Here is a 27,393-nt window from a genome sequence, read left to right on the forward strand (position 1 = left end):
AATTATATTACCACCGTACGTAAATTATGTGTCCTAGCGGGTTTAACATACATTTTATGTGTGTATCGTTTTTTCACCGTGATCAGAACTGGAACGTCCAGGCTAAAGGTCTGGTCAAACCGAAGAGCTTCATGAAGAGGAGTGTTGATTATGTTGTATCTTTCCCATCATCACCCACGTCTCCACCAACTTCTCAGGTATACGTGCGCTACTCTGGCGATTTCTTTCTGAAACAGCGCACCATTTCTTGAATCCCTACAAAATTTATTCAGTGTCCCTTTAGTTCTGTCGGTACTCCTTACCAATCATGCAAGGATCTTGGCTATAGTTTATGTATCATTTTATTTTCCAGACAAAAGTCTCCCTACACCCCGATAACTCTGTTCGCAATAAACCAAGGTTTTACAGTCCTTGGTAGTAAAGCAGCCCTGACTTATTAAATACTGTTACAAAATAGCATTAGAGGTAACATCATTGCTAGGTCAAAGTCGATATATATCAATACCGCGGACGACATGGCCATACGTTGATGTCATGACGACGCTGTATAATGATTTGTCATCTTCTGACTAATCTAGAGATAATTACAATAGATAACATGCCCGTGTTTGTATACTAACAAACATTCGATGCTTTAAACACGACACCTAAAACGTGTGAATCAAAAACCCTTCTAGAACTTGTGATGTCGGCTATTTATGCATTTGAAAATTGCATGAAAATTCTGCAACAACAACATCAACTTAAAATGTTTTCGGGTAGAGTAGAGTAAATATTTTACGATTCACAATAGATTAACGGATAGTCGAGCTTATCGATTTCACTCATAGCGTATCAACTAGTTGATGTAAAACTCCGTCGCATACACGAATATGGTTTCAGCTTTGGCAAGGCTCGCATGCATTCACAGCAACCGGCTAGCCTTTGCCGCGTGTCGTAACAACAACTAGACAAAACCACCTTTCTCTCGATGCACCTAGCTACTGGCCGGTATTTAGCTAAGAGTCACTTTTAGTGAAAAAATAAATATTCCAAATTCGAATAATCACGGCCTGTTAAGTGCTATAGTTCTCCTCTGCCTTTGAACCACACGTGCTGGGTTCTATCCTTGGTTAGATCATGTTGAAAAGGGAACACATTAAAATTTTCCTGGACCTTGGATTTTTATCTGTTTAAGTATTTATTATAAAGTGTAGTATCGCTAATACCTTCTGCTACTGTACTGTACTACTGAAACCGCCGAGCTTGCATGAAGAGTGGCTAGTTGAAAGATGTAGTCTCAACCTACCCGTCCAGGAAATGTGTGATTTTATGTATTAGTGTGGTTAATCCCATATTTAATTGGTTTAGCTTTTTTTAGTTTCAGTTCTGATTTTAGAATTCATTCTAGTGAATCATGATCAGCGTACGCGTATTGGCCCCTAAGTTAAAAGCTGTTTATATTTGTCATTGCTACTAATTATACCTTGAGTTCTAACTCGTATAAGGTTATGTTGCAGCATTATCTTTGTCCGGCCGCTATGTCGTTTGCGAGAGCTGTAAAAATCATGACATTTTCGTATTAATTCCACAAGGCGTTCGCTGTGAGCCAGTACAGACAAAATTATTGTTTCAGGATTCAGAGGTCACTTTCCTCTGAATTTCGGGTGATCTTCACCTTCAATTCAGACGGCCTTTGTGGCGCAGCGGTAGTACGCTTGTCTGTGACACCAGAGGTCCCGGGTTCGAATCCCGACCAGGGCATGATGAGAAAAGAACTTTTTCTGATTGGCCTGGGTCTTGGATGTTTATCTACACAAGTATTTATTATAAAATATAGTATCGTTGAGTTAGTAGCTCGTAACACAAGTCTCGAACTTACTTCGAGGCTAACTCAATCAGTGTAATTTGTCCCGTATAATATTTATTCATTTAGTTTTGAGTATATTTCCACAAATATTTATTTGACTATTTTAAGCTATTGCCCTTATTGTGATGTTTGTTTCCAAAATTGTGTCTCACTCTATTTCGAGGTGTTTTAAAATCATGCTTACCATAATTTATTACCTTTTCGTGAACTATTATAATTTTAATCTTCTTATAATCCGACTCGCATGATAACTTCATTGTCAAGTCACATCGCCACCAATTCTTGGAATGAAATTAGCTGTCTATCTAATCTTACATCGTGTTCATTGTAACGTTTCTTCTTTGTAACAATTTTATTCGGTTTTATTAGTTTTAAAAATAAATAAATTAATTAATTTTATTTATTCCAAAAACAGTTTTCAAGTATGATCAATAAAATTACGATAAATACGAGGAACATCATCCTGTCCAACCAGGTTGCAACCCCCACCTCTTTGGGGAGAAGCCTGAGTCTGACCTTTGACCACAATCCTGAATTGGGTAAGTCAGGTTTTTACACGAAGCCACTCCCCCCTGACCTCCGAAACCATTACAAGGCAACCTAATGCAATCCATAATGGATACATATTAATATGTTCCTTTGCCGTAAGAGCATCGAATAGGAACCAAATAGTGTTCGCAATTCATAACTTCGAAAAAGAGTCATTGGTACATTGCGATTCGAACCAGTGTCACGCTTGCACCACGCTTTTCTTTTTTTTTTGTTTTTTTTTTTTTGTTTTCATTGTACGTATGTCCGTGATGCCTACCCGGGCACCCCCGGAAGATCAGCGCTGGCCGTGTAGCATATTGTTTACGGCCAGCATTATGCTGAGGGGGTACCCTTTCGGGAGCACCATACTACATGTTTGTTTTTGTACATATTTTTGTTTCCTTTTTTGTCTTTGTGTTATGGTGTTCTTTGAATAAATTCTTTTTTCTTTTTATTCGGCCACTTTATCAGTTCGACCATCGACGCTCTAGTAGGATCAATTAATTGAATGAGCCTTTTTAAGACGCTTCTGTTCCTCGGGCCAAAGCCCCGTGGCTACGTCAGCTCCATTTTAACTTGTCGTTTTTCTAATTAACTTCGCCTTGGCACGGCGTTCCTTAGCAATCTTCTGAGATGGCCAGAAGATAGGCTTTGAAAGGATAGGTTAACTTTATTTACTTTTAGCATTATGCTTGTGACGGTGCATGTGAGAGTCTCGGTTGCGTCGTTTTACAAAAAAAATAAGTTTTCTTCCTTCGGGCTCATCTCCGTACACATCAAATTTCGGTTAAGCAAGAAATGGTGCATACCATTTTTGACATTTACAAAGAAAATTTACATTCATTAACTTTAATACTTGTAACAAGAAAGAGTCGTGATGTATGTATGTATGTATTCATTAATACAAACTGACGAACCGATTTTGTTTGAATAGCAACGCTAATGATATTTTAATTTATTAATTGGTATTTCAATTTACAACACGAAAACATTGATCAATAAACTATTAATGTAGGTGAAATAAATTCTTATATAATTTATGGCCAATTAGAATACAATGCGTGCGAGGTTGAGTTAGGTTTACGTTTTTTTATTGTTATTACACGTTACCCATATAATATTTATGACTACTAACTTTTACACGCGGCTCCGCCCGCGCGAATTTAGCGCCACCATCAAAAGAATTCAGGTTTTTCGCAAATCTACATATATTATGTATTGTCACTTAATTTTTTATCGGGATGAAAAGAATCTCTCCATGTCATTCTGCACTCTCTAATTTGTACTGCTTTAATGCAACTAATCATTATATGTGCCGTGTGGTTCCCGGCACCAATACAAAAAAGAATAGGACTACTCCATCTCTTTCCCATGGATGTCGTAAAAGGCGACTAAGGGATAGGCTTACAAACTTGGGATTCTTTTTTAGGCGATGGGCTGGCAACCTGTCACTGTTTGAATCTCAATTCTATCATTAAGCCAAATAGCTGAGCGTGGCCATTCAGTCTTTTTAAGACTGGTGGCTCTGTCTACCCCGCAAGGGATATAGACGAGACCGTGTGTGTGTGTGTGTGTAATCATTATATTTTTGTGTTTTTATCAGGTGTAACCTATTTCAATTATATTACGATGACTAAGAGCAGTTTTTGTTTGTGTGTTTGTTTAGTGTGTTAACTCCGGAAGTTAGTAGAGATCTTATAAATTATTTCACTATTTGAATACAGTGGTTTAACCACGTTTTCTTGAAGTACCATCACGATATTGTTTTAATCATTTCTTTTTAATACACATTTAACATGATGAGATTTTATTGAAATCTAAAAACAAATAAATAAAGTTTTGACGTGAATTTTAAGTTGTGGTTTTAAAGTTATTATATGCATTTATGTAACATCCTTGTTGCATTCGAATGTGCGCTTGAAATACGAGGTCATGTGTCACATGTTTCATGGCGGTAATAAAACATTGTTGTTGTGTTACCTGTTTTAAATCATCAGATGTTTAGTCATACATTGTAAGTTTCTTTTTTTAATAATATTATTGGTGCCGCGTGGTTACCGGTATTAAATAATAGGACCTCTCCATCTCCTTCCCATGGATGTTATAAAAGGTAACTAAGGGATATGCTAATAAACTTGGATTCTTCTCGTAGTAGGTGAGCTTGCAACCTGTCTCTGTTCAAATCCCAATTTCATTATAAAGCCATACAGCTGAACGACGCCTTTCAGTCTTTTCAAGACTGTTGGCTCTGTCTACCCCACAAAGAATATAGACGTGATCATAATTATGTATGAAGTCATGTGCTTATCGCCATCTTGATCTAACCTTTACTATTGTATTCCAGGGCGAAGTCACTCGTGTGCTTATCGCCATCTTGATTAACCGTTACTATTGTATTCCAGGGCGAAGTCCTAGAATGTCCGCTATGCCTCTCAATGATGAACGCGGGCGGCACCGTGAGGCTGGCGTGGTGCAGCCACCGGTGCTGCGAGCCCTGTCTCCGGCAGTACCTCGCCATAGAGATCTACGAGGCCAGGGTGCCTGTCAATTGTCCAGTGTGCCACGAGAACATGCACCCGCTAGGTTAGTAATCATACAACAATAGTAATGTTATATTTTACTTGTAATGTTAACAATTAAGGGATATTTGTATGGAAATCGCGTCTGTGCCGTGTGGTTCCCGGCACTATTACAAAAAAGAATAGGACCACTCCATCTCTTTCCCATGGATGTCGTAAAAGGCGACTAAGGGATAGGCTTATAAACTTAGGATTCCTCTTTTAGGCGATGGGCTAGCAACCTGTCACTATTTGAATCTCGGTTCTATCATTAAGCCAAATAGCTGAACGTGGCCATTCAGTCTTTTCAAGACTGTTGGCTCTGTCTACCCCGCAAGGGATATAGACGTGATCATATGTATGTATGTATGTATGTAAATCGCGTCTCTTCTGCTTTCACAGCTAAACCGCTGAGTCTAAAGACTGCTATGGTGTGGTATGTGACCTAGGGGTGCACGCACACCCTTGGGGCACGTACGAGTATGAAACATATGACTTTTAGCCAATATTTTTCAAGTGCAGAGATCGATCAGTTACTATTTTGTTAAATGTATGGATTATTCCGATTCTATGGTTATTACCACAGGTTTATTTACTGTGTCTTCCTTCCAGAAATGTGTGTTCTTCCTTCCAGAAATGTGTGTAATCATATTATTCCAGTTGTAACAGAGTTAAGTGAAAGTTTTTAGAGAAACATTTCCCTTTTTAACGCGATTGAATTAATTGAGTTCTCCGTTATTCATTAAGGCAGAGCCTTTGTTAACATCTAAGCTGCTAAATTTGCATGAAGCAATTAGTTTTCGGGCGACAAAAAGTAGGCGCTGGACTGAATTTCAGGGCTGAATCACGGTAAGGCTAAATTACAGTTTTTACCAGTTTCCCAGATAATGTAATTGTTTATTTTTTGTATAAAATGCAGGTCAAGTGTGAAACGGAACACTGAAAATGAGAATTTTACGTCATGTTTTTCTTTCTGGAATTTTTTTTACACCTGTAGTTGGATTTTTAATCTTTCATTTATATTGTTTACAAAATTTTCCCGCGTCTCCACTGATGGGTTAAGTACCCTATGTCCTTCTCTGTAGGTACTCCACAGTCCACACTATACCTATGTATGCAATATTTCAAAACATAGGTTCTGTAGTTTTGACGTGTAACGCGGAAATACAAACGCCTCTTTGGCGCTGCCTAATCTTGGCACAAAATCTGTAATTTCGTATCAAAATGTAAGCTCGCACCACCTAGCTTGGTTCTTTTATTTGACAAAATGTGCAGTTTTCCTTCGCGTTGGTTTCCCCCTCACCACCATACCGCCTGAATGTTTTCAACACCAAGCACCGATAGATTCTCCGAACGAGTAATTGTATTCAGAATTTCAGATCTTCGGTTTTCCCCATGAGCAACTACGACAGAACTTGTCTAAACGTTTTCTATGTAGTGAATAGTGATTGGACCTGCTTTTGCGTTTGTGAAAACCCCATTATATTCCAAACTAGCGATAGACGGCATTAATTGCTTATATGTATGTATACTATGAAGTTATAGTGTAGGTACCTATTTTAAACCGTCATTAAAAGTTAGTTCATATAGGTACCTACTAAAAAAATGTTGATGGATTTTTTTTCAAATATAGGAGATCAACTTCATTTGCCCTCTACTGTCAGTACAGTCAGTATAGATAAAGCTGTTCTTCTTTGGCGTCAATTTATATTAATGAGGGGTCAAGCTTATTTGCCCTGACTGTATAATATTATACAGTAGGTGAGCGGGTCGAGTACAAAACAATTAACTATTTACTTATTAACTCTTCGGTCGTGACCACACAGTCTATATTTTCTATATTTTTCATTTAAACCCAAATCGAAGAGTTTGAATGACATGAAGAGAAGAAAGAAAAAAGTATGCATGGTCGTGGCAAGTGAAAAAATGTAATCTCTGCCTACCTCTACCAGAAAGAAGCGCAATTTTATGTATAAGGCATCGCATAATACATCTGGAAATTCCCATTTGACCAGAGTCACGAGCTAGTTTTAATATTCAAGGCAAGACCTTTATTTATCTTGAACTATTTTTGCTAAAAGCCAAGTCCTCTATTTCTTCGGAGCCGTTAAAGGGGGACAGCATGAATTTATCGGGCTGAATGTAATGCTTAATGGAGCTTGCCCAGTGTGTTCTAGTAATAAAGTACACTACAGTTCAGGGTTTTTTTATTTTATTTACAAAGAAAATGGAGCAAAGCAGGTAATAAAAAAATATAGGTAGTCTAGTTTATTTGTTTACAGAGTGTGTATTTTATGTAAGTACCTGTGTGTGATTTTTTGATGAAACAAATTTCAATTTAAGATTTCTTTTGTATGCTTAAGCTGTTTAATTCGACTCATGTATTTATTATATACTTTAACCAAGAGTTTAGTGGTATATGGTTCTCGTCATATTAATTTAAAAGTTTATATTTTAATAAGTCCTTTGAACTTTCGACACAAATCCTTTGTGTGTGCAAAGTTCAAAGGATGTTGATATGAAATTTGTTGCTACAAGTCTGTTGAAAATTTTACAAACTTTGTTTTACGAACTCGACTTTAAGGTCGTGTTGTTTTGAAGGCTTTATTATATCTGAGAAATATATCTTGAGAGTAAATCTTAATCATATTCAGTAAGAAATTAACAGAAAGTGGGTAACAATCTTATTCCGGAGTGGTACCTTAGTGGCAATAAAAGTTAATTATTACCTCAAAAATATGATCATGAAATATGTGTATGCAGTAAACAGTATTTAAAGTATTTAATTGTTATCTTAATTAATCACATTATTAGTTTTACATAGTTGTTGCTAGAGAATTGTTATATATTTCTGGTAAAAGTAAAAGTCGTTTTGTATGGAACAAGATTAAGCTCTCAGCTACGCTCGTGTGAAGTTAAAAAAATCCGGTGAGTTTTCATTCCCACGGGAATTTCGGAAAATCCTCTTAGAGCATTCGGTACATGACATAATGGATCTACATGCCAAACTTCAGTTCTTTAGACCCAGCGGTTTAAGTTGAACGTTGATCAAAGTCAATGTCAGCATTTTCTATATATATACTTACATTCTACAGATATATACATGTAACAGTGTAGTTTGTTCCGCCACTTCTACACTTGTATTTAATTTTGAAAATAAATCTATTATATCCTATTCATATTGATTGACACCTTTACTTAATTACAACAACAAAAAAGGAAATTTAAAATAAAATGACTAAAAATTAATTTTCAGATGTACGGCGAATCGTGGACAACCCAATCTTGTATGATAAATACGAGGAGTTCTCAGTGCGACGCGCGCTGGCAGCTGACCCGGACACAAGGTGGTGCCCTGCCCCAGACTGTAGGTAAGTGGGGAAGATGGAACTTCATCCCTACTACTCATAAGATAATGCTGTTTTTTTTTGTCTTCGAGAATTTTTGCAAACCGCAGTTGCGTGTATGAAAAATGTTAAAGATTTGAAGACAACTGCAGGATTCTTTTAAGTTCCTGCCCTTCGCATTCCTGGATCGTAAAGGTTCGACAATTATATGGATATGTCTGATAGATAAGTTTAGGAACATTAACTTGTATGAAAATGCTTCCGTTTATTACTTTAAAAGGAGACTAAAGGCTTTTAAACTTGGGAACTTTCTTCTTATAGGCGATGGGCTAGCAACCATGTTACTATTTGAATCTCAATTCTATCATTAAGCCTGAAGTGGCCTCTCACTCTTTAAGACGCAAAGGATTTAGAAGTGATTATATGAATGAATGAATGAACCAAATTAAAATTGTACCTTCGCAATTGCAATAAATGAAACTAATCGAGATGAACAATTGGGTGATTGAGACCTGTTTGCTGAAACAAGGTCAAATCAAATTGTTTGGCAAATATCTAGTTATTGCTCTATTGACTCCCATCATAGCGTATTCCCGATTGCAATTCAGCTGTTAAATTTGAAGCAAAGATTTTGAAGGACTGACGTCACTTTGGTTAACTGATTGTTCATGACACTATTCGATTTTTCTAATTGCACAAGAATGTTACCTTCATATGGAGTTTCATGCGTCCAAAAAGATTCAATTATTTGGTATTGATAAAGTCCTAGCCAGACCGGGCTATACCTAAACATTAACAAGGAATACAGATCAAGGTCCAGTGATAAGGCAAAATCTAGCGTAAAGGTTTTTCGGTGCAAAAAATAAGTCGTATTGTATGTTTCCAGTTTCGCAGTGGTGGCGACGGGATGCGCGTCGTGTCCAAAACTGACTTGTTTAGCGCCCGGCTGCGGGGCGTCATTCTGCTACCACTGCAAGGCCGCCTGGCACCCCACGCAGACCTGCGACGCGGCGCGACGAAGCAGACAGCCGCCGCCCAGGACGCCGCAACCTTCGCACTCTGACATAGACCATGGTAAGAGATAGAGACGGTCTATAATGGCTTGTTATGTCTGCCACCACTGCAAGGCCGCCTGGCACCCCACGCAGATTTGCGACGAGGAAGGAGATGCTTCTTCAAATTCCGAAATGTTTGACGATGTTTTTTTTAATTTCCAGGTGACGTGAAGCCATGCCCCCGATGCTCAGTGCTCATAGTGAAGGTGGAAGACGGCTCGTGTAACCATATGGTGTGTTGTGTGTGCGGCGCAGAGTTCTGCTGGCTATGCATGAAGGAGGTCTCCGATTTACATTATCTCAGGTTGGTGACAATATCAGTGGCGTCTAAAGAATATGCCTTTATTTCTTGGGTATGATGTTCGAATGATTGCAGTACCTGTGTAAAACTGTTTTTCTGTTCTTTATTTTGCATAGGGAAAGTATATACAAGTAATACCCTGTTACCATCTTGTTGCAATCTTGATGTTTGGTGAAAAAATACGTTTACACCACTGACTAAGGTAGCTGCTGTGCGATTTGCTGAATGTCAAGAGAAAAAAAAATATGTGCGGTTCAAATCTCAATCAAAATCAAAGGAAGCAAGAAGAAATAAAAAAAAAACAAAAAATAACCCTGTTCCCAGTCCCAGCGGCTGCACATTCTGGGGCAAGAAGCCGTGGTCGCGCAAGAAGAAGCTGCTGTGGCAGCTGGGCACGCTGGCGGGCGCGCCGCTGGGCATCGCCGTGGTGGCGGGCGTGGCGCTGCCCGCGCTGCTGGTGGGGCTGCCGCTGTGGGCCGGCCGCCGCGCGCACCGCCGCCTGCGCCGCGCGCGCCCCGCCAAGCGCCGCGCCGCCGTCGCTGCTGCCACGGCCGCCGCGGTGAGTTGGCTTTCTAATTCTGAATGGTGGTCTCCTTGAGTCGGGGTTTAATATATATAGGATGATAAGGGTCAGTGCGGTATCAGCTTTGTTGTTGGAGTAGCATTACTGGTCGGCTTGACTTTGTGGTCAAGTCTGAGGACTTAGAAGAGCCAGACCTGCTACTTTCAAATTCTGAAAGGTGGTTTCCTTGAGTCGGGGTCTAATATATATATAGGATGATAAGGGTCAGTGCGGTATCAGCTTTGTTGTTGGAGTAGCATTACTGGTCGGCTTGACTTTGTGGTCAAGTCTGAGGACTTAGAAGAGCCAGACCTGCTACTTTCAAATTCTGAAAGGTGGTTTCCTTGAGTCGGGGTCTAATATATATATAGGATGATAAGGGTCAGTGCGGTATCAGCTTTGTTGTTGGAGTAGCATTACTGGTCGGCTTGACTTTGTGGTCAAGTCTGAGGGCTTAGAAGAGCCAGACCTGCTACTTTCAAATTCTAAAAGGTGGTTTCCTTGAGTCGGGGTCTAATATATATATAGGATGATAAGGGTCAGTGCGGTATCAGCTTTGTTGTTGGAGTAGCATTACTGGTCGGCTTGACTTTGTGGTCAAGTCTGAGGACTTAGAAGAGCCAGACCTGCTACTTTCAAATTCTGAAAGGTGGTTTCCTTGAGTCGGGGTCTAATATATATAGGATGATAAGGGTCAGTGCGGTATCAGCTTTGTTGTTGGAGTAGCATTACTGGTCGGCTTGGCTTTTGTGGTCAGGTCTGAGGTACCACGGTTGTTCGGAGTTATGATGATAAAATTCTTCAAGATGGTTTCATAACTCGGGGTCATGCTATTCATAGACTAAAATTGGTACATGACCGCGGCAGGATTAAAAAACTTGACTAGCTGTTAATCACCAAACACTAACTTGCCCAAAAGTGACTGTTTTAAAAACTCATCATTAACTAATAAACATTACAATCCACAGCTGATCGTATCTCCACTCGTGGCCGGTCTCGCGGTCGGCATCGGAGTCCCGATCCTGCTATTCTACGTGTACGGCGTGGTGCCGGTGTCGCTGTGCCGCGCGGGGGGCTGCGGGGGCGCTCCGCCCTCCGCGCCGCACTTCGACGACGACAGGGAGCACGCCAACGATGCTGACGCGGCTTCGAGGAGGCTCGAGCCCAGTATAGGTATTTATTACTTTTAGAAATTTATCAAATATAAACTTTATCAACAAGTAAATACAGTATCAGTAAGTTTTTACCATTGTATCTAGCTGTAGCTACTATCCCTTACCTTGATATGATTCTTTGAGTTACTTGGTTGACTGGAAGAAATCCCTTATAGGAATAAGTCTGGCATTGTGCATATTTTATTTTTTTATTTCTTATTATGTACTATTAAAAATTTATTATGTGCAATAGAGTATTTACAAACAAAAATGTTATTTCCTCGCAGGTGACGCGTCCCTATCAGCCGGGTCAGCGCAGGCGGTGGGCCGCGCGGCGTCGCTGGCGGCGCTCGCGGGCTCCCTCGGCGGCCACGAGGCGCCCTCGCCGGCCGCCACGCGCCTGGAGGTGACCGCGGACGTGGCCCACAGCGACAACACCAGCGCCGCCAGCTGGCCCGACGACGCGCCCTCCACCTCCTCCCGCAGCGCGCGGCTCCGCAGCCTCTTCTTCTACGGGTCCGCCGCGCCGCCGCCCGACCTCGAGGCGGGCACGTCCGCGCCGCCCGCCTGCGGACCCCGCACTGACGTGGCCACCTGTGAAACCGAGGACGGCTCGTAACGAATGCGACGACGAATTCGAAAATGGAATACGCCGCCCGTGCCGTCTCGCGGTTGGCCGTTGGACGCAGAGGAGCATAGAACCAAATAAAGTTGGTTTCGATCTTCTTCGCGCAAAGTTAGTTATGACGTGGAAATAACGATGTCCGATTCGCAAAATTGACAATATGGAAGCGCTTGTTGATTTGTAAAATGTTGTTAAAAACGACCCATTATTACTCACTGCCCTTACTTAATGAAAATGACATCAAAATTGGTAAAATGATACTCGTTTTCCGTCTGTTACTGTACGCCCGTCCCATAGGATGGATAGTGTTAAATTCGCGAGATCCTATTTTTGTTGAATCTGACATTGTACGCCTAAACCGTGTCGCGTTGTTTGTGCCAACCTGTCGCTTGAACTCGACGGCAGCTCTAGATAGATGCTTCTCGCTTTCAGAGCTACTCTATCCGATATTTGTGATACTTTGAATAATAACTACTATTAATGATCTAAATTATTTAATTTTTCACGTTTGTAGGCAAAAGTAATCTTAAGCGATAATTAATGTTACGTGAATCATATAAAGTGTAAACTATGATTAAAATGTGATTAAATATAATTTAATATTGTTTTATTCTATTAAAAACTATTAAGTACCTTATTGTACCGCACAAGATCCAGAAATGCTCATTATATTATATATATTTCAAAAGATTTAACGAAATGTTTTAATTTGTTTGACACAGACGGTTGTGTTTTACCTCAACCCACCATGGGAACATCAGTTGTAAAAGATACAAATATTTTATTTTCATATCAAGTCCAAATTTGACTAACCTTGTTGAATATTTTGGAGTTTTATGTTGTAATTTAAAACAAATGAGGAATGGGTTAATAAAAAAACTCTCGATAGACTTAACAATTACTCAGTATTTATTCGGTTTAAACCTATCTACCTACACAACGCTAAAATATCATGCATAAAATGTCAGACTGACAATAATCTGGACATACGAATTCATTGAGAATATTCACGTTTATACACATCGTAAATTCTCTTACAATTTAGATTATTTTTAATGTTTCTTTACATTTTGACCACTCTCCAAAATTCATATCGTATTTACAGCCGAGGGATTAAATTAAATAATAATAATTAAAAAAGCAACAAAATGAAATAGCGAAATCAATATGTTTAATTTGTATATAATTTTAATAAGTATAATGTAATTTAATAAGTTTTTATAGAAACCCAAATTTATTCAATAGAAGTAAATATATAAAATAAAATCAACAAAAAACAAATCAATTACATAATATAAATTTGTACATGTTTATTTACAAATATACATTGCAATCGATCATCACATAGTACAATTCAAAATAAAGGATTTAATATTTATTTGCGATTAATCTTCACACTACAGTTTCAAAATAATAATGAACTTGTCAGGCAAAGGTAAATAGCATAAAAACTTAATGCAAAACGGGTATATAGGTAGATTTTGGAATGTACAATTTTTACAGAATGCATTCAAATCAATTTAATGACAACAATTTCAAATGACACTATAGGCCGAACGAAATGTAACATTTAAAATTACAATAATCATTATTTTTTCTTATCAAATACTATAAACGTTTAAATTATGTACAATTCGCGCCATTTATAAAATATGAAAAGAATATTGTCATTTACTTTGCTTGATAACAACTGTGCAAGTGATTTGCCGCCATATTGAATATTGATTGAATTATCAATGAAAGCTTGCTTTCTAGAGCGGCAAACGCGCGGGCAGGAAAGTATCTTGGATGTTCCCTTGAGAAATCTTTTTTTTTTTTTTTAATACATATAGCCAAACCTTAGCCCCATAAAATTAAAAATGAAAATAAACACTTGAAAAATATATTAATTATTATCTAGATTATGCAAAAAATGTGTCATATCAGGTTCCTCTACAGCAAGGTGAGGATGTAAATCGGACAAACGGCAGGAGGAAAAAGAAAATATAACTATTATTTTTCACTTAGCCATTTTGTACGGAACTTGCCCGCGCGACATTAGCCTTTCTCAATCAAAATACACACGTAGAATAATTTCCCTGTTTATTTCCTTTCATTTAACAGTTTTACGTTAACTAAACACCAATATTTTATAGTTATCTTAACACGAAAATAAGCAATATTGGCTAGACATTTATCACAATTTTCTTACCAAATAATCTGTCTCAAAATTGCAAGGAGCGTCCCGTCCATTTTAGAAGATTTTGACCATAGTATAATAAGCTCCTTGCGTCTCAAATGAACTCTATTTACAACGAACAATTACTACCTAAATAAATATTTTTATTTTATTTTTGGCTTATTTTATATAAATTATTTTAATATTTTTAAACATGGACAAATATGCGTTTAAGCATTACATTGTAATGGATCTAAAGTTCCTTGAAAAGAATAATAGTTTTTTTTTTTACCATAATATATATGGCCTTAATCTAAAACATATATTATGAACAATATGCAGCACTTAAACTGTAAACACTTACTTTATAAAGTCATAGGTTAGCACATTAAGTGCAATTCTATTTTAATACTAACATCTATAAGAAGGAATTTTTGCAGGGCCAGTATAGAAGATAAAGCAGATTCAATATATTTTTTGCAAAAGTATTTTTAGTTTATTAGCTTTTTGTTTAGCTGTATTAATGCATTTTTTTTTTGCTGTTTCTGTGCATTTAATTTATTTAAATGTCAATTCGCGTTTATTGTGTAGGTAACTAAACCAATCGGGATAAGTCCGCCATTGTTCATATTCTTCTAAATCCAACAACTGTTTTGAAAATTGTTATATTTATTTTTATGTGCAATAAAGAGTTTACAAACAAACAAACAATTTGTACTTTAAACGAAATGTGAGTACTATAAAAATTATTTTTAAATATTCGTACCAACCAATTGTTCTGTTAATTTAATTTTTTAGGCCATTTACAGAGTTTGAAATAGACTCAATCGAGCTGCATATTTACTATATGAAATGCAATCACTAAAAAAAATCTATCAATACATACATCAAGCGTAGAGTTGAAGCGCAATGTTTCTTACATCCGTTACGTCCGAGATAAAATAAAGGTACGTTATGTGCGCGTGTAATACCTGTATTATTTATAAATAAGCAACTGCTTACATAATTCAAGCCTAGAGATTTTCTTTAGAGACACAGAGAGAAAGATCTTACCATGATCATGATAATATAGGTTAAATTTCACTGCAAAGGTGGTGGAGGTCAGATCAGTCATTTCGTGTAATAACCTGACTAACTCAAACCAGGATCATGGTCAAAAAGCGCACCCCAGGCTCCTCTCTATAAATGCAACCGGAATTAACGAAAGGAGAAAGAGAAAGACCTTATAATATCTTCTGGAAGACGTGCTGTCTTGCACACTATTATTCCAGAAGAAATTATAGGCATATATTTTTGGCGATTTCTATTATTATGTAAACTTTATTATGTTATGACGCTTCAACTCTTTTATGGATGAACCTAACAATTCATCACCTTCACTATAAGGAATCACTCAATCCACGTCTTATTTTACCACAGCCAATAATGTGACCATTTTACCAATTCAAGGTCTGGTGATTTCAAGATTAATCCAATACACACGCACATCTTTTATCACATACATTTTTTTCACTTTAGTCGCACACTTTTTAAGAAAACTTAGCCAATTTCATTTAACCAATATTCAAACAGTCTATCGTCAATTTGTTTTTCTCTTATCAATCAACTGGAGGTATACGAAAAAAAATTAAGAACAGATTAATCACTTGAGTAGAAGACTACAAGAAGATGTAGGATAACGTAAGAATTACTGGCAAAATTTATACTAAAAATATTTTTTGTGAAATGTAACCTAATGTACGTAGGTAGAGTCGTACATATTACACTGGGGCTCAATTAGAAGTTAATATAATAAATAAACACACCAAATAATGTATAAATGAAGGTGTGAAAAAAATACCGTGCCGTGTGGTTCCCGGCACCAATACGAAAAAGAATAGGACCACTCCATCTCTTTCCCATGGATGTCGTAAAAGGCGACTAAGGGATAGGCTTATAAAATTGCGATCCTTTTTTTTAGGCGATGGGCTTGCAACCTGTCACTGTTTGGATCTCAATTCCATCATTAAGCAGAGCAGCTGAATGTGGCCATTCAGTCTTTTCGGGACTATTGGCTCTGTCTACCCCGCAAGGGATGTAGACGTGACTATATGTATGTATGTATGTGAAAAAAATATGAAATGGATAGACTGCCTAACCTGTTTTGATATATCAATAGAGCTGAAAGTTAGTAGTGGATCTGTCCTTCCAAGTTGAATCATTGGCCGGCAAACGCGGCAAGTATGCTCAAACCAGGCCGATACACACAGTCCGCAGAAGTAACATATACCTATAGTCTGTCTAACTGCCTTAAAATATATCAATGCAGCTGAAAATAGTGGATCCGTCCCTCCAAGTTAGCTCACCGACCACTTTAGCCCGGCAGAGGGGGCAATTACCATGCCTAATATGTCAGGTTTAAATACACAGTTCGCTAAAAACGTGGCTACATACATAGACTGGCCAACCGTTTTAAATATATCAATACAGCTGAAAGTCATACGTAGTGGATCCGTCCCTCCAAGTTGGTTCATCGGCGACTTTAGCCCGGCAGAGGGGGCAATTACCATTCCTAATATGTCAGGTTTAAATACACAGTTCGTGGCTACATACATAGACTGGCCAACCGTTTTAAATATATCAATACAGCTGAAAGTCATACGTAGTGGATCCGTCCCTCCAAGTTGGTTCATCGGCGACTTTAGCCCGGCAGAGGGGGCAATTACCATTCCTAATATGTCAGGTTTAAATACACAGTTCGTGGCTACATACAAAGACTGGCCAACCGTTTTAAATATATCAATACAGCTGAAAGTCATACGTAGTGGATCCGTCCCTCCATGTTGGTTCATCGGCGACTTTAGCCCGGCAGAGGGGGCAAGTGTGTTCCCTATCGAGCCAGGCCGAGATGCACAGTTCACAGAAGATATGGCTGCATCCCAATCGTACTGGGGTGGTGTAATCATCGTGGCAAATGGGGCAGGAGTCGCCGGCGGATAGAAGCTGCTCACCAGTCGGTTTCGTTCCGAGATTCTGTAAGAAATGTTGTTGTCAATACATGTAATGACTCAATAAACTGAGTAGCTTTGATGAAGGGCAAGGGTAGCTGTGCCCGCGACTTCGTCCGCGTGTTTTTTTGGGCATCATTGAAGTCCTCAAGGATGAATAATTTTACCCGTTTTTTTTTTCACATTTTCCATTATATCCTTGCTCCTTATAGTTGCAGCGTGATGTTATTTAGCCTAAAGCCTTCCACGATAAATGGTCTATTCAACGCAAAAAGAATTTTTCAAATCGAACCAGTGGTTCCAGAGATTAGCGCGTTCAAACAAACAAACTCTTCAGCTTTATAATATTAGTATAGATAGTATAGATTATAATGCGTTTGCCTTCATCTGTTGGTAAGCAAGATGAGGCGTAAGATGGTGCCTATTCACTCTTGCCTTGAAAAAACCCAAGTTGTATGTATCGGGGTAGATAAATACATACATACCACCACGCCTATACGTCTACATACCACCACGTCTATATCCCTTGAAGAGAGATGCAGGGAGGGAATTGTAAATCACGGCATTTCGCGTGATAAAATATTTGGTGATTCACCAAGGTGCAAAGGGTGGGTTTATTGACCGTTTACGGGTGGAATCCCTGTCCACGCGTTTGTTCTACACGTCTAAATGGATAAAACTATTCAAAATATTTATTATGTGAAGATATGTAACTATCTTTTTACAAAAAACCATGTAAATTCATCCAATTACTTAGCACTAACGTTTGCTTTTATCTCAGAAAATTAACTTATTTCCAAACAAATATAATATAAATCACTTTTTTGAAAATCAGAAATACCATTTTACAAAGATATTATATCAGGCCGCAGTACGAAGTTGCAAGTAACGTCCATATTATAAAAAAAAAACCCACCACACTCTGCAACAGAGTCCAAGTGGCGTTCTTGAAGAGTCGCAGCCGCATCAGCACCTCTATAATCTTGGCGATCACGTACACCGACGTGAGGAACATCCCCACCATCTTCTCTGAACCCTCGTAGGACTGCATGAGGAAGAAGATCCACGGCTGGATGGTCAACAGGGAGCGGTACAGTTGGGATATCGCCTCCACAAATAGATAGACTTTGCCCTGGAATAAAAAGAATTTATTATTTCAATTTGACCACCTGTCACTATTTCAGTCACCTGTCACCTATCAGTCTATTCAAGACGGCTGGTTCTGTCTACCACGTAAGGGATATAGACGTGATAATGCGTATGTGTGTGTTAAATTTAATGCACAAAATTAACCATTACAATTGTCTGGATAATATATCTCTCTCTCCTTTCCGCGTGTTCCCAGTTGCACCCCCCGCAACGATGCTTCGGGGCCGGGGTCCGCCTATCAATCAATCATTCAGTATAATATGTACCCACAGAATGAACTGTGTATGTACCACATGTGAAGTAAAATAAAAAAATAATATTTGTAAGAGTTTACATAGAGTAGCACTAATAGTTTATCTCTTAATTTGTAATTTCATCAAAACTGGCTTACTATTAGTGTGCTTATAAGGCAGAATCCCTTAAACATAATACTAACCCTTTTCTGAAATGGCAGCAAAAAAGCCGGCATCATAGTGACAAACACTTTGATATCCACCGTTATAATCTTCACGATGAGATCAGTCAGTACGACAAGCCACAATAGTTCCCAGACGTTGATAGACTCCCGGTAGCCGGGAAACATCACCACATTGGGCAGGAGTTTGTCGTGGCCAAACAAGTAGTGAACTATGATGATACAGCTGCTGGTGAAGACCAGCTCGCTGAATAGAGCCAGTATGCTCCTGTTCATCTGTTTTCCATGTTCTCTTAAAAATTAAAGTGAAAGAAAAGTTAATATAGGAAAATAAGGCTTTTATTTTTTGTGGTAGATAATGGTAAAGGGACAAGACAGAGAGAGAAATAAGATTTAAAATGGACATGTATTATAGCATGGACATTGGTCAAGATGTTAAGCCATTTTGCTGTCAGTTTTTGAAGAAATAGAGTTAATACTACTAGATACCTACGAAATTGATATATATTTTTTTTATCTTAGCAATTGATTATTGAAAAATGGTCAATATTTATCTATGTTCAAGAAATATTTACATAAAAATAGGAATTATATTTTTGTTCCCCTTAATTGAGGAACAAGAATATCAATAGAAAAAAACTTACCTTCTAACAAGACTGTTAGCATGTGTGAACGTGCAGAACAGTACAATAAATGTGAACAGTCCTTCCCGACTGTCGTACATGAATTTAATGAATAATATGAAATAGAAGGGAGCGTATCTAATCAACAGGTTCAGTGTCGACCTGACGTCCACTACCTGAAAATAAATATTTTGTATATGATATATGTATATTTTTTTACAAACTTTTATAATAATAGTTATGTTTTCTTTGTATAAGTCATTAAAAAAATTAAAGATTCTACAAATTTATTTACATTTATTATAAATATTGTACAAGAGGTGTTGATCTAAAATATAGTATAGAGATTAGTAACAATTACATGTTATAAAATTTCATAAAACTGTAATAAATTTATTTATGAACAACTCTTGTTGGCTACTATCATTTGTAAAATATGTTCTTCATCCTACTCTCTCCTCTTCACTAAGCACTACCATGCAGCTCACTCTTTGAAATGAAAATATCACTCAAGAGAAATGATAAATATTTATGCCTACCTGTTGTGTCCCGTCGTCACTCTGGCTGTCATTGTCAGCGTTGTCATGGATATTATTATTATTGGCCGGGTTCACTGACACATTGATCTCCTGGTGATCCTGTTCCTGATCTGAGAGATTTGACTCATTTGTACTACTATTCACAGGGTGGGACACAGACAGCGCCCTTTGGGGAGTCACACGGTCAGTCACTACAAATGTCTGAGATGCAGGACCCAAATTCACATGAGCAATTGAACTCTGAGGTCGCTGTACATTATTTTCCCCAATTTGATGAGTTCCAGGCGCATTTCGAGGCAGCCATGTAGGAAGAGAAAGCCTGGCATTGTTACCCTTAAAATAATACACATTATTGAATTCCAAACTACAGTAAGAACAAAATAAACAGCAAAAGGTTAAGGAGTGATAAGGGAATAGGTCAATATTTTGTATAAAACGATGACTAACAAAAAACCTATTGCACCATATAAAGATGGAATAAAACAAAAAAAAGGACTACTTTACCATGCGCGCATGTTCGACAAATGGCCTGATCTCCCTGAAAACACTATTGAGCCGATCTCCAAGACCTAGGTTGTTCCTATTTGTAGGCACTGTCCTGGAAACGGAGTCCAATCTGTGCAAAGGGTTGGAACGAGGAGTACCCTCAGCTGGCGCCTCGTCCTCTATCTCTAAGTTAACTTGGTTCTGTTGAGACATTACTGTACACTTAAAACAAAACAAAAATGGGTAATAACTGCACTTTTAATGTTCAAAATCCATTATTTCCAAATATTTATGAACGAGGAGGAATGTATATCACAAAGGTGCCGAAGGTCAAAATACACTTTGACAGATGACATTTTGACAACCTTTGACATTACACTTTTCCGTTCAGAAAGTATGTAGGCGACTCTGGTAGGCGATAATACAAAAATTCCTTCAGAAACAAAGCAAAAAGACATGTCTTTATTGATTTTTGGCTCGCCTGTTGAACGAACAACTGCCCACCTCAGATATCACTCACAGGATGGAGCAAAGTAGCTTTACTATTTATGTCTACAACATTTAATCAATTCTTGCATTTGACGCTCTATAAAACTTCTAGTCACAGATTTTACAAACAACCTTGGGTTTTCTTGAATTTTCAACTCATATTTTTATATTATTACTTGCCTTCGCCCGCTCATATGGAATAACTTTATGCCATTATCTGTAGAGACCATACTATATTAGTGGTAGGTGGTTGGCTTAGCTTGGTGGTGAAGCAGAAGAAGCCTTAAGTTAGACATCAGTATTTACTTTAAGAACAAGAAATAATAAAACGTCTTCAACCAACAACCTGAGTATTACTTATTACGTCGTCACCTATGACATGGTGATGTCCATGTCCTCGCCTGAACGTGAGAACCATATTAAATCTTTTTCTAATTGACCCAGTTCAGTCTTTAATGTTCAGTGGCTTCCTTTAGTGAGACCGTGATCTCGCAGTAAATGGCTGCTGTAATTTATGTAGTCGGGGCTTCAGAAGGTTCGAGCACTAGCGTGCCCTCTTTGTACCTCATTAGGACCACCCCGGTCCTCGCTGGCCAGTAACTTACTGCCGGGGAGCCAGAGGCCATCATGTTTCTTAAAGTTAAAGGATATCATAAAAAAAATAACAAGTAATGACGTACTTAATTTAATATCCTTTTAAATAATAGTCAATAGACCGCAATGAATTTCTAGCCTTTTCATACGATGAGCAAATATTACCCAGGAAAGGTACATGCACGTAAATAGACGTACGACACGTTTATTACATACGTTATTCAGTCTTTATTTAGGCTTTAGACCACCGCTTCAACGCGACCGACAAATCCAATCGTTGCCAAAAAGGATGAATATTATAATAACACACCACTAAATGTAATTTGTGCTGAAAATATTCATAAATCAAATAAACCTACAAATGCAACTGGACTGCTTTCTTCGTTAATGAAGAGAACCCTTTAAAATGATTCCGCACGATCTTGGCACTTGAAGTGTTTGCGTCTCCTCACGCTTCAGTATCGGGCCGTAGCGCGAGCACTCCCTGCTCGTGGAGGTCTCGCACTGCTTCCAAAAGACGTCTCTCAGCTCTAGGTTCTCCTAACGCAACATCTACGCTGCCAGCACATAGCAACAACGCTCGTAACGCCGCTCTAGGCCAGTCCGGCCGCAACCCTCGTCGCACAGCTGCCCCTGCAGCGGACGCCCCTAATCTCGCACACTCAGCTTCCAAACGATCCCCATATTCTTCTATCAAACTATCGCCCACCGATCTTCTCATTTCAGGTGTCAGAGACGAAAGTAGCAACAGCGCTACGTCATCCATCGGTCGTCCAAGCGATACCATTTGCCAGTCCAACGCCATACACTCGCTGACACCATCTCTTTCTCTAAACAATAAGTTTCCGCTCCAAAAGTCGGCGTGGGCAAGTGGAGCGGGCTCGGCAGGCCGCAGTAGGGTTCCTAGCAAGGAAGGCGCTCGTGACACTAATTCTGACACTGCTGCAGCTTCTTCGCAGCAGTCTGTTCGCCCTCGTAGAAACGACTCGAGTTGTGGAAGACCTCGTCGAACAAGACGGAGATATCCCGCTGCCGCTCTCTCACAAGGAAAAAGGAAGTCGAATCTTTGGTCTAGGGGGCCTTCTCTTTCGCGGAGGGCGAGGGAAAGGGCGTGAAGACGAGCAGCTGCGTGAAGCGCAGACCTCGCACGCTCTTCTGTGAGACCTTCAGCGAAGTCTGCAGACTCAAAACCTTCGGCTGTAACATCTTCCAGAACTAATTCGCTATCACCTCCTATTTCATCTGCAAAGAGATAGAAGAATTTTATGTACCTACGTTATGATTTTTGTTTAGGTAATGTCACTTGGGTATTGAACGAGGAGTCAGACTGATTTGTTTTTCTGTTACATACATCCCTTGTGGGGTAGAAAGCCAACAGTTTTGAAAAGATTGAAAGGCCAATACAGCCGTATCAGCAATGATGGAATCGAGATTCAAATAGTGACAAGTTGCTAGTCCATCGCCTACAACAAGAATGCCAATTTTATTATCCTTTCAATTAGTCGCCTCTTACGACATCCATGGGAAAGATATGGACTGGTACTATTCTAAAGTGTATACCGTGCGGGCACCATACCGTATTAAATTCAATATAAAAATATCGGATCTCAACTTCATTCCAGTTATTTTTTTTTCTGGTTAAAGCAGAGAAAGAAGCTTCAAAAATACTGGAACTGTAAGTTACATAGCCAAGTCAAGTTAAAATTAGGTCATATAAGTACATGATAGTAAAATAGGTCGAGGCACGACTGCGTCATCATAAGGTGACCAGTCAAGTGCTATTCACATCTTATTGTGCTATCCTCTGGTGCTATGGCACTTTTTAATAAGGTGACAAAGTGAGCAATACTTTTATTTAAATACGGAAGTAAGTTTTTTGTATTCTTTCCAGGAAACCCACTGAACCGATTCTGAAGAAACTTGGTGAAAATATAGTTTAGAACTAATTTATGTAACTAGTAGATGTTTGATACGGCTTTCGAAAGAAACTAGGTAAATATGGTATTCTTTTCAGTCACTTATCTTGATCTAACGTCTATTTTGCGTCAGTTATTCTTTGTGGTTATAAATAACAGTGATGACTAATTAATTACAAAAAAACATAATTAGAATAAATAACAGTGATGACTAATTAATTACAAACAAACATAATTAGATCATACCATTACCTGCATTTCTTGTGCTATTTTGTGAGTCATAACCTTTTCTACTATGTTATTCTTAAAATTACACCCATTCATCATTTTCCCGTGGCCATCGTAGGAGGTGCCTTAGGGAATTAGCAGTTCCACCTATTTGAGGTTAAACAAAGACCTTTTCAATGGATTCCCACGGGAACGGTAAATCTGGTATTTTGGTTTAATGTGGAGAAGGGGGCTATAGGGGAATATTTATTTTACACAAACCTGGTAATCTCGCCTTCACGCACCTAGGCACCGGCAAGCCCATACCGGGTCCAAGTTCTTCTTCGGCCAACCTGTTCAGCGCTGGTGCCAATTCAGTATAAAACAGTATTTCTCTGGTGTCAAATTGGGCCTCTGCCACGAACAGTCTCCCGAAAGGGTCTCTGGGAGGCAGCTTGACAACGAGGGGCAAAGCCCTACGCTCGCCGGCGCTTTCATAGCGGACTGTTACGGCGAGCACCCTGCTCAGGGCGCCGGCGACTCCTGCACGCGATTCCACGCGGACCTTTAAATTAATTATAGATATTTAAAACCACGCCTCGTTTCTGAATTATACGCAGAGACTACATATTTACATTTGTCAAGTACAATAATCGCTTTATGCGCATTCATGCAAGATCGTCGATTTCGCCAAAATGTTCCCAATAACAAAATTTGTTATCAACAATGTACCTATGAGGTTGATGTCGAACTTAATTATTAAAGCGCTTTGAGTTTAAATTCTCAAAGATATACTTAGTGTGATTTTCGACAATAATGAAACAAAATGAATTCACAACTCCAAATTTTATTCAATATTATGGGACATTTCGAAGATCAAAACGTGCTGTGTGGTTCCCGGCACTATTAGTAAGAGAATAAGACCACTCCATCTCTTTCCCACAGATGTCGTAAAAGGCGACTAAGGGATAGGCTTATAAATTTGGTATTCTTCTTGTAGGCGATGGGCACCTGTCTCTATTTCAATCTCAATTCTATCATTAAGCCAAACAGCTGAATGTGACCTGTCGGTCTTTTCGAGACTGTTAGCTCTGTCTACCCCACGAGGGACATAGACGTGTTTATGTATGCACCTATGTGCATTTCGAACATCACTTATTAAGTTATTGTCATAATTTTCAGCTTCAATTTATTTCCATACCCGGCCAACAGATCAAAGAATTTTCTTACCTACAGGACCAAATTTGGACGATATGACGAATGTCACCTCTACAATCGTGGGCCAAATAACGTGCATGTTAGCGTTGATTTGTCTACGTTGTTGAGGTGTGTATATACCTACATTTTGCACAACTAATGATTTCACGGTAGTTGCTTTGTATAGTCGACTATCTCTCTCATCTTCGCTGCGTACCAAGTAGGTATTAAAAGCCACATAGGTAATCACTTTTGGTGCTCGATGTTACATAGTGCTTAGAATGTATTGAAGTAAATATACTATAAATGAGAGCGAAAGGAAACTATTAATTTTTTTTGGTTGAAATACATGTAAGTAGGTAAGTTGATAATACATGAACTGAGGTCTCGCGTCAGCGTCGAATTAAGAGTAAACCCTTAATGCAAACTAGGCATGCTATGATAAGTCATCAATACAGCACCTCGTTAGGGTTTGCCACGCCCGCTTCAGCCAACAATTCGCGCGCCCATTCCTCCGTGAGAGCCGCATCTGCATCCGCGTCAGCCTCCTGCTCGCAATCAGACTCCTCGCTCCCGCTGCTAGGTGCCTCCGACACCGCCGCACTGTCCGCCTGCATGGTCACTACTAAAACACACTTATAACTCGCTCATTCTCTTTTTAAAACGATTCTCGTCATTTTTATTGCACAGAAAGAATGCAAGTGATTAGCGGAGCGCCCGGCCCCCGCGGAGTCGCGCATGCGCGTCGCTATTTCAATTATTCATCGGGAATTCGAGATTCCCGTGACGTACCGTATCCCTCTATTTATTTCGCATGTATGTAGGTAAATAGTTAGCGTTCACGTACAGTGCATTGAAGATTTTTTTAAGGTATAGATAAGTAGGTTGAGTAGTATATTTTTATTTATTTATTTACTAATTTATGTATACAGAAAATATCGAGACTGGCAAAATTACATAGGTTCTGCTTATATCAGCTTATTTATGCGATGAAATTTTTTTATTCTGATTTTAATATTATATTGTGATTCATATATGTATAAATTTTCTCTTGCCAGCTGTTAAAAACTTTGGTTTATGCTATCCGGAAGAAATAATCTGAATTTACATAGATAAACGCATCAATTAAGACCCTTGGTTTATCATTCTTTTGGCGTATTCTATTCTAGGCCTATTCTACCAGGTAGTTAAGTCATCTTAAGTTAGTCCTATTCGCCTAGGTAAGTACCTAAGAGGTCGGAAATCGAGATTTACCCGTAATGTCAATTGTCCATTCACGTCTGACTTACGTGACCCTGCTAACACTCATAGTAACATATTAATTTGCCTGATGCACATGAGTTTCCCCTCTATGATTTTTCTTGTTGCAATATTGAGAAATGATTTTGAATTGGGATTCAATTCAAACCTTCGTACGCATTTCGAGTCGGATACCTCAACTCTTCAGCTTTTGCTTGTGCCAAAACCTGAAGACTAGAAGCAGATCATAAAAATTAAAAAGGATTTCAAAATTTTTTCATATTTTGAGAATAATTGGCCATTATTAATTTAGCTCGGCGTTTGAATACCGTACAACCTAAATCTTGGCCTCATACTTTTGGAGAAAAAAATTGTTGATCGATTTGACATTGACAGCTGATTGTTTTCAAAGGTTTTCTTTTCTTTCACCTTGCCAATAGCGATGGGCGATTCTTGCTAAATATACGATCGACTGAATCGAAAATCGCTCGCTCGCGCATTCGATTGTCGATTTAGTAGTTCCTCAGGCTGATTATTCGAATAACAATCGACAAACTACTAATTTAATTACTATCCATAACTATACTACTATCTCTATACTCATCGCATATCAGCTAATATTCGTGTGCGTTAGGCGGCGTATTTTTCTGATTTGCGTGTGCGTGTGAATGTTAATATAGCATGTTGTTGTTGATATGAAATGAAACAGAAGACAAATAATCAAGGATTTTTTTTTGCTAAATAAAGTAAATGATATTGAGTCTACTGATCCGAGTCTGATCTGAACTCTGAATATTCATGCATGACTTTACAAACGATTTCAACGCGAAATATTACCATTTGTTTTTAAAATGTAAATCATATGATTAATTCACGCACACATTATTACAACCCACAGTGTTACAACCCTATTGAATTGACAGGAAACAGGATATTTTATTCTGATTGGTTGATAAATACTTTGTTCTGATTGATTATCGTGAAAATAAGAACATCCGGCGAAAATTTAAAAAATAGAAGTCAAATTTGTTTTACGTAAGAGTATTTTAATAATTAAAGAAATAGCGTGGATTAATGTTACCCTGGGAGGCCAAAGTTACCCCGATCGACTGTATCCGATTTATTAAACTTTTTTACTATATAACTCTGGCCTATTATTCTACAGAATAATGTATCAACACAACATCCACATAAACTACGATGTCGACAAACGATTGAACGTTCCGTTTATTGTAAGAACGTAGCGCAGGGCACGCACGCAACGCACTTGGTAATCTTTTATACTACTATTTAGTAGTAATTGATTCGGTGCGCTAAAAAATAGTATTAAGGTAACCGCAGTCGTCGTCGCCCGCCGCACGCGTCGCATTGGTCGATAACAATCGATTGACATCGATGATTATCGACTTTTA

General features: G+C 38.6%; 3 protein-coding genes across 3 annotated transcripts in view; 1 reads left to right on the forward strand and 2 right to left on the reverse strand.

The window, feature by feature from the left end:
• LOC106133125 (E3 ubiquitin-protein ligase RNF19B) overlaps positions 1 to 12,566 on the forward strand; it is a 43,184-nt gene extending 30,618 nt beyond the window's left edge. The window contains exons 3-9 of the mRNA XM_060946029.1: positions 4,783 to 4,963; positions 8,195 to 8,309; positions 9,172 to 9,359; positions 9,503 to 9,644; positions 9,966 to 10,200; positions 11,172 to 11,376; positions 11,645 to 12,566. Of these exons, the coding sequence (XP_060802012.1) occupies positions 4,783 to 4,963; positions 8,195 to 8,309; positions 9,172 to 9,359; positions 9,503 to 9,644; positions 9,966 to 10,200; positions 11,172 to 11,376; positions 11,645 to 11,976 (1,398 nt within the window). The 3' untranslated portion in view covers positions 11,977 to 12,566. The remainder of the gene's footprint in view (positions 1 to 4,782; positions 4,964 to 8,194; positions 8,310 to 9,171; positions 9,360 to 9,502; positions 9,645 to 9,965; positions 10,201 to 11,171; positions 11,377 to 11,644) is intronic.
• Positions 12,567 to 12,870: 304 nt separating this feature from the next.
• Positions 12,871 to 20,680, reverse strand: LOC106133119 (E3 ubiquitin-protein ligase RNFT2). Its single transcript, XM_013332739.2, has 6 exons — positions 20,358 to 20,680; positions 19,854 to 20,186; positions 19,336 to 19,490; positions 18,713 to 18,983; positions 18,044 to 18,259; positions 12,871 to 17,152 (listed from the first exon to the last, which is right to left on the reverse strand). The coding sequence occupies exons 1-6, from the start codon at positions 20,550 to 20,552 to the stop codon at positions 16,919 to 16,921; spliced, it is 1,404 nt and encodes a 467-aa protein (XP_013188193.1). The 5' UTR covers positions 20,553 to 20,680; the 3' UTR covers positions 12,871 to 16,918.
• Positions 20,681 to 21,528: 848 nt separating this feature from the next.
• On the reverse strand, positions 21,529 to 25,460 carry LOC106133089 (uncharacterized). The gene is made up of 3 exons (XM_013332694.2): positions 25,204 to 25,460; positions 23,828 to 24,110; positions 21,529 to 22,664 (listed from the first exon to the last, which is right to left on the reverse strand). Exons 1-3 carry the CDS (start codon positions 25,357 to 25,359, stop codon positions 21,871 to 21,873), a joined length of 1,233 nt encoding a protein of 410 aa, XP_013188148.2. The 5' UTR covers positions 25,360 to 25,460; the 3' UTR covers positions 21,529 to 21,870.
• Between the last annotated feature and the right edge of the window lie 1,933 nt (positions 25,461 to 27,393).

Source organism: Amyelois transitella, chromosome 10, assembly GCF_032362555.1.
Source record: "Amyelois transitella isolate CPQ chromosome 10, ilAmyTran1.1, whole genome shotgun sequence".
NCBI classification, from domain to species: Eukaryota; Metazoa; Arthropoda; class Insecta; order Lepidoptera; family Pyralidae; genus Amyelois; species Amyelois transitella.

What these genes read in the sequence shown, in the direction of transcription:
- LOC106133119 (XM_013332739.2), bottom strand. Translation starts at nt 20,552, where the DNA reads ATGTCTCAACAGAACCAAGTTAACTTAGAGATAGAGGACGAGGCGCCA. An exon ending in TGCTGCCATTTCAGAAAAGG is followed by an intron (nt 18,260 to 18,712) that starts GTTAGTATTATG and finishes TTTTTATTCCAG; the next exon opens with GGCAAAGTCTATCTATTTGT. An exon ending in GGACTCTGTTGCAGAGTGTG is followed by an intron (nt 17,153 to 18,043) that starts GTGGGTTTTTTT and finishes CATTTCTTACAG; the next exon opens with AATCTCGGAACGAAACCGAC.
- LOC106133089 (XM_013332694.2), bottom strand. Translation starts at nt 25,359, where the DNA reads ATGCAGGCGGACAGTGCGGCGGTGTCGGAGGCACCTAGCAGCGGGAGC. An exon ending in GCGTGGCAAACCCTAACGAG is followed by an intron (nt 24,111 to 25,203) that starts GTGCTGTATTGA and finishes ATTAATTTAAAG; the next exon opens with GTCCGCGTGGAATCGCGTGC. An exon ending in CGTGAAGGCGAGATTACCAG is followed by an intron (nt 22,665 to 23,827) that starts GTTTGTGTAAAA and finishes ATCTCTTTGCAG; the next exon opens with ATGAAATAGGAGGTGATAGC.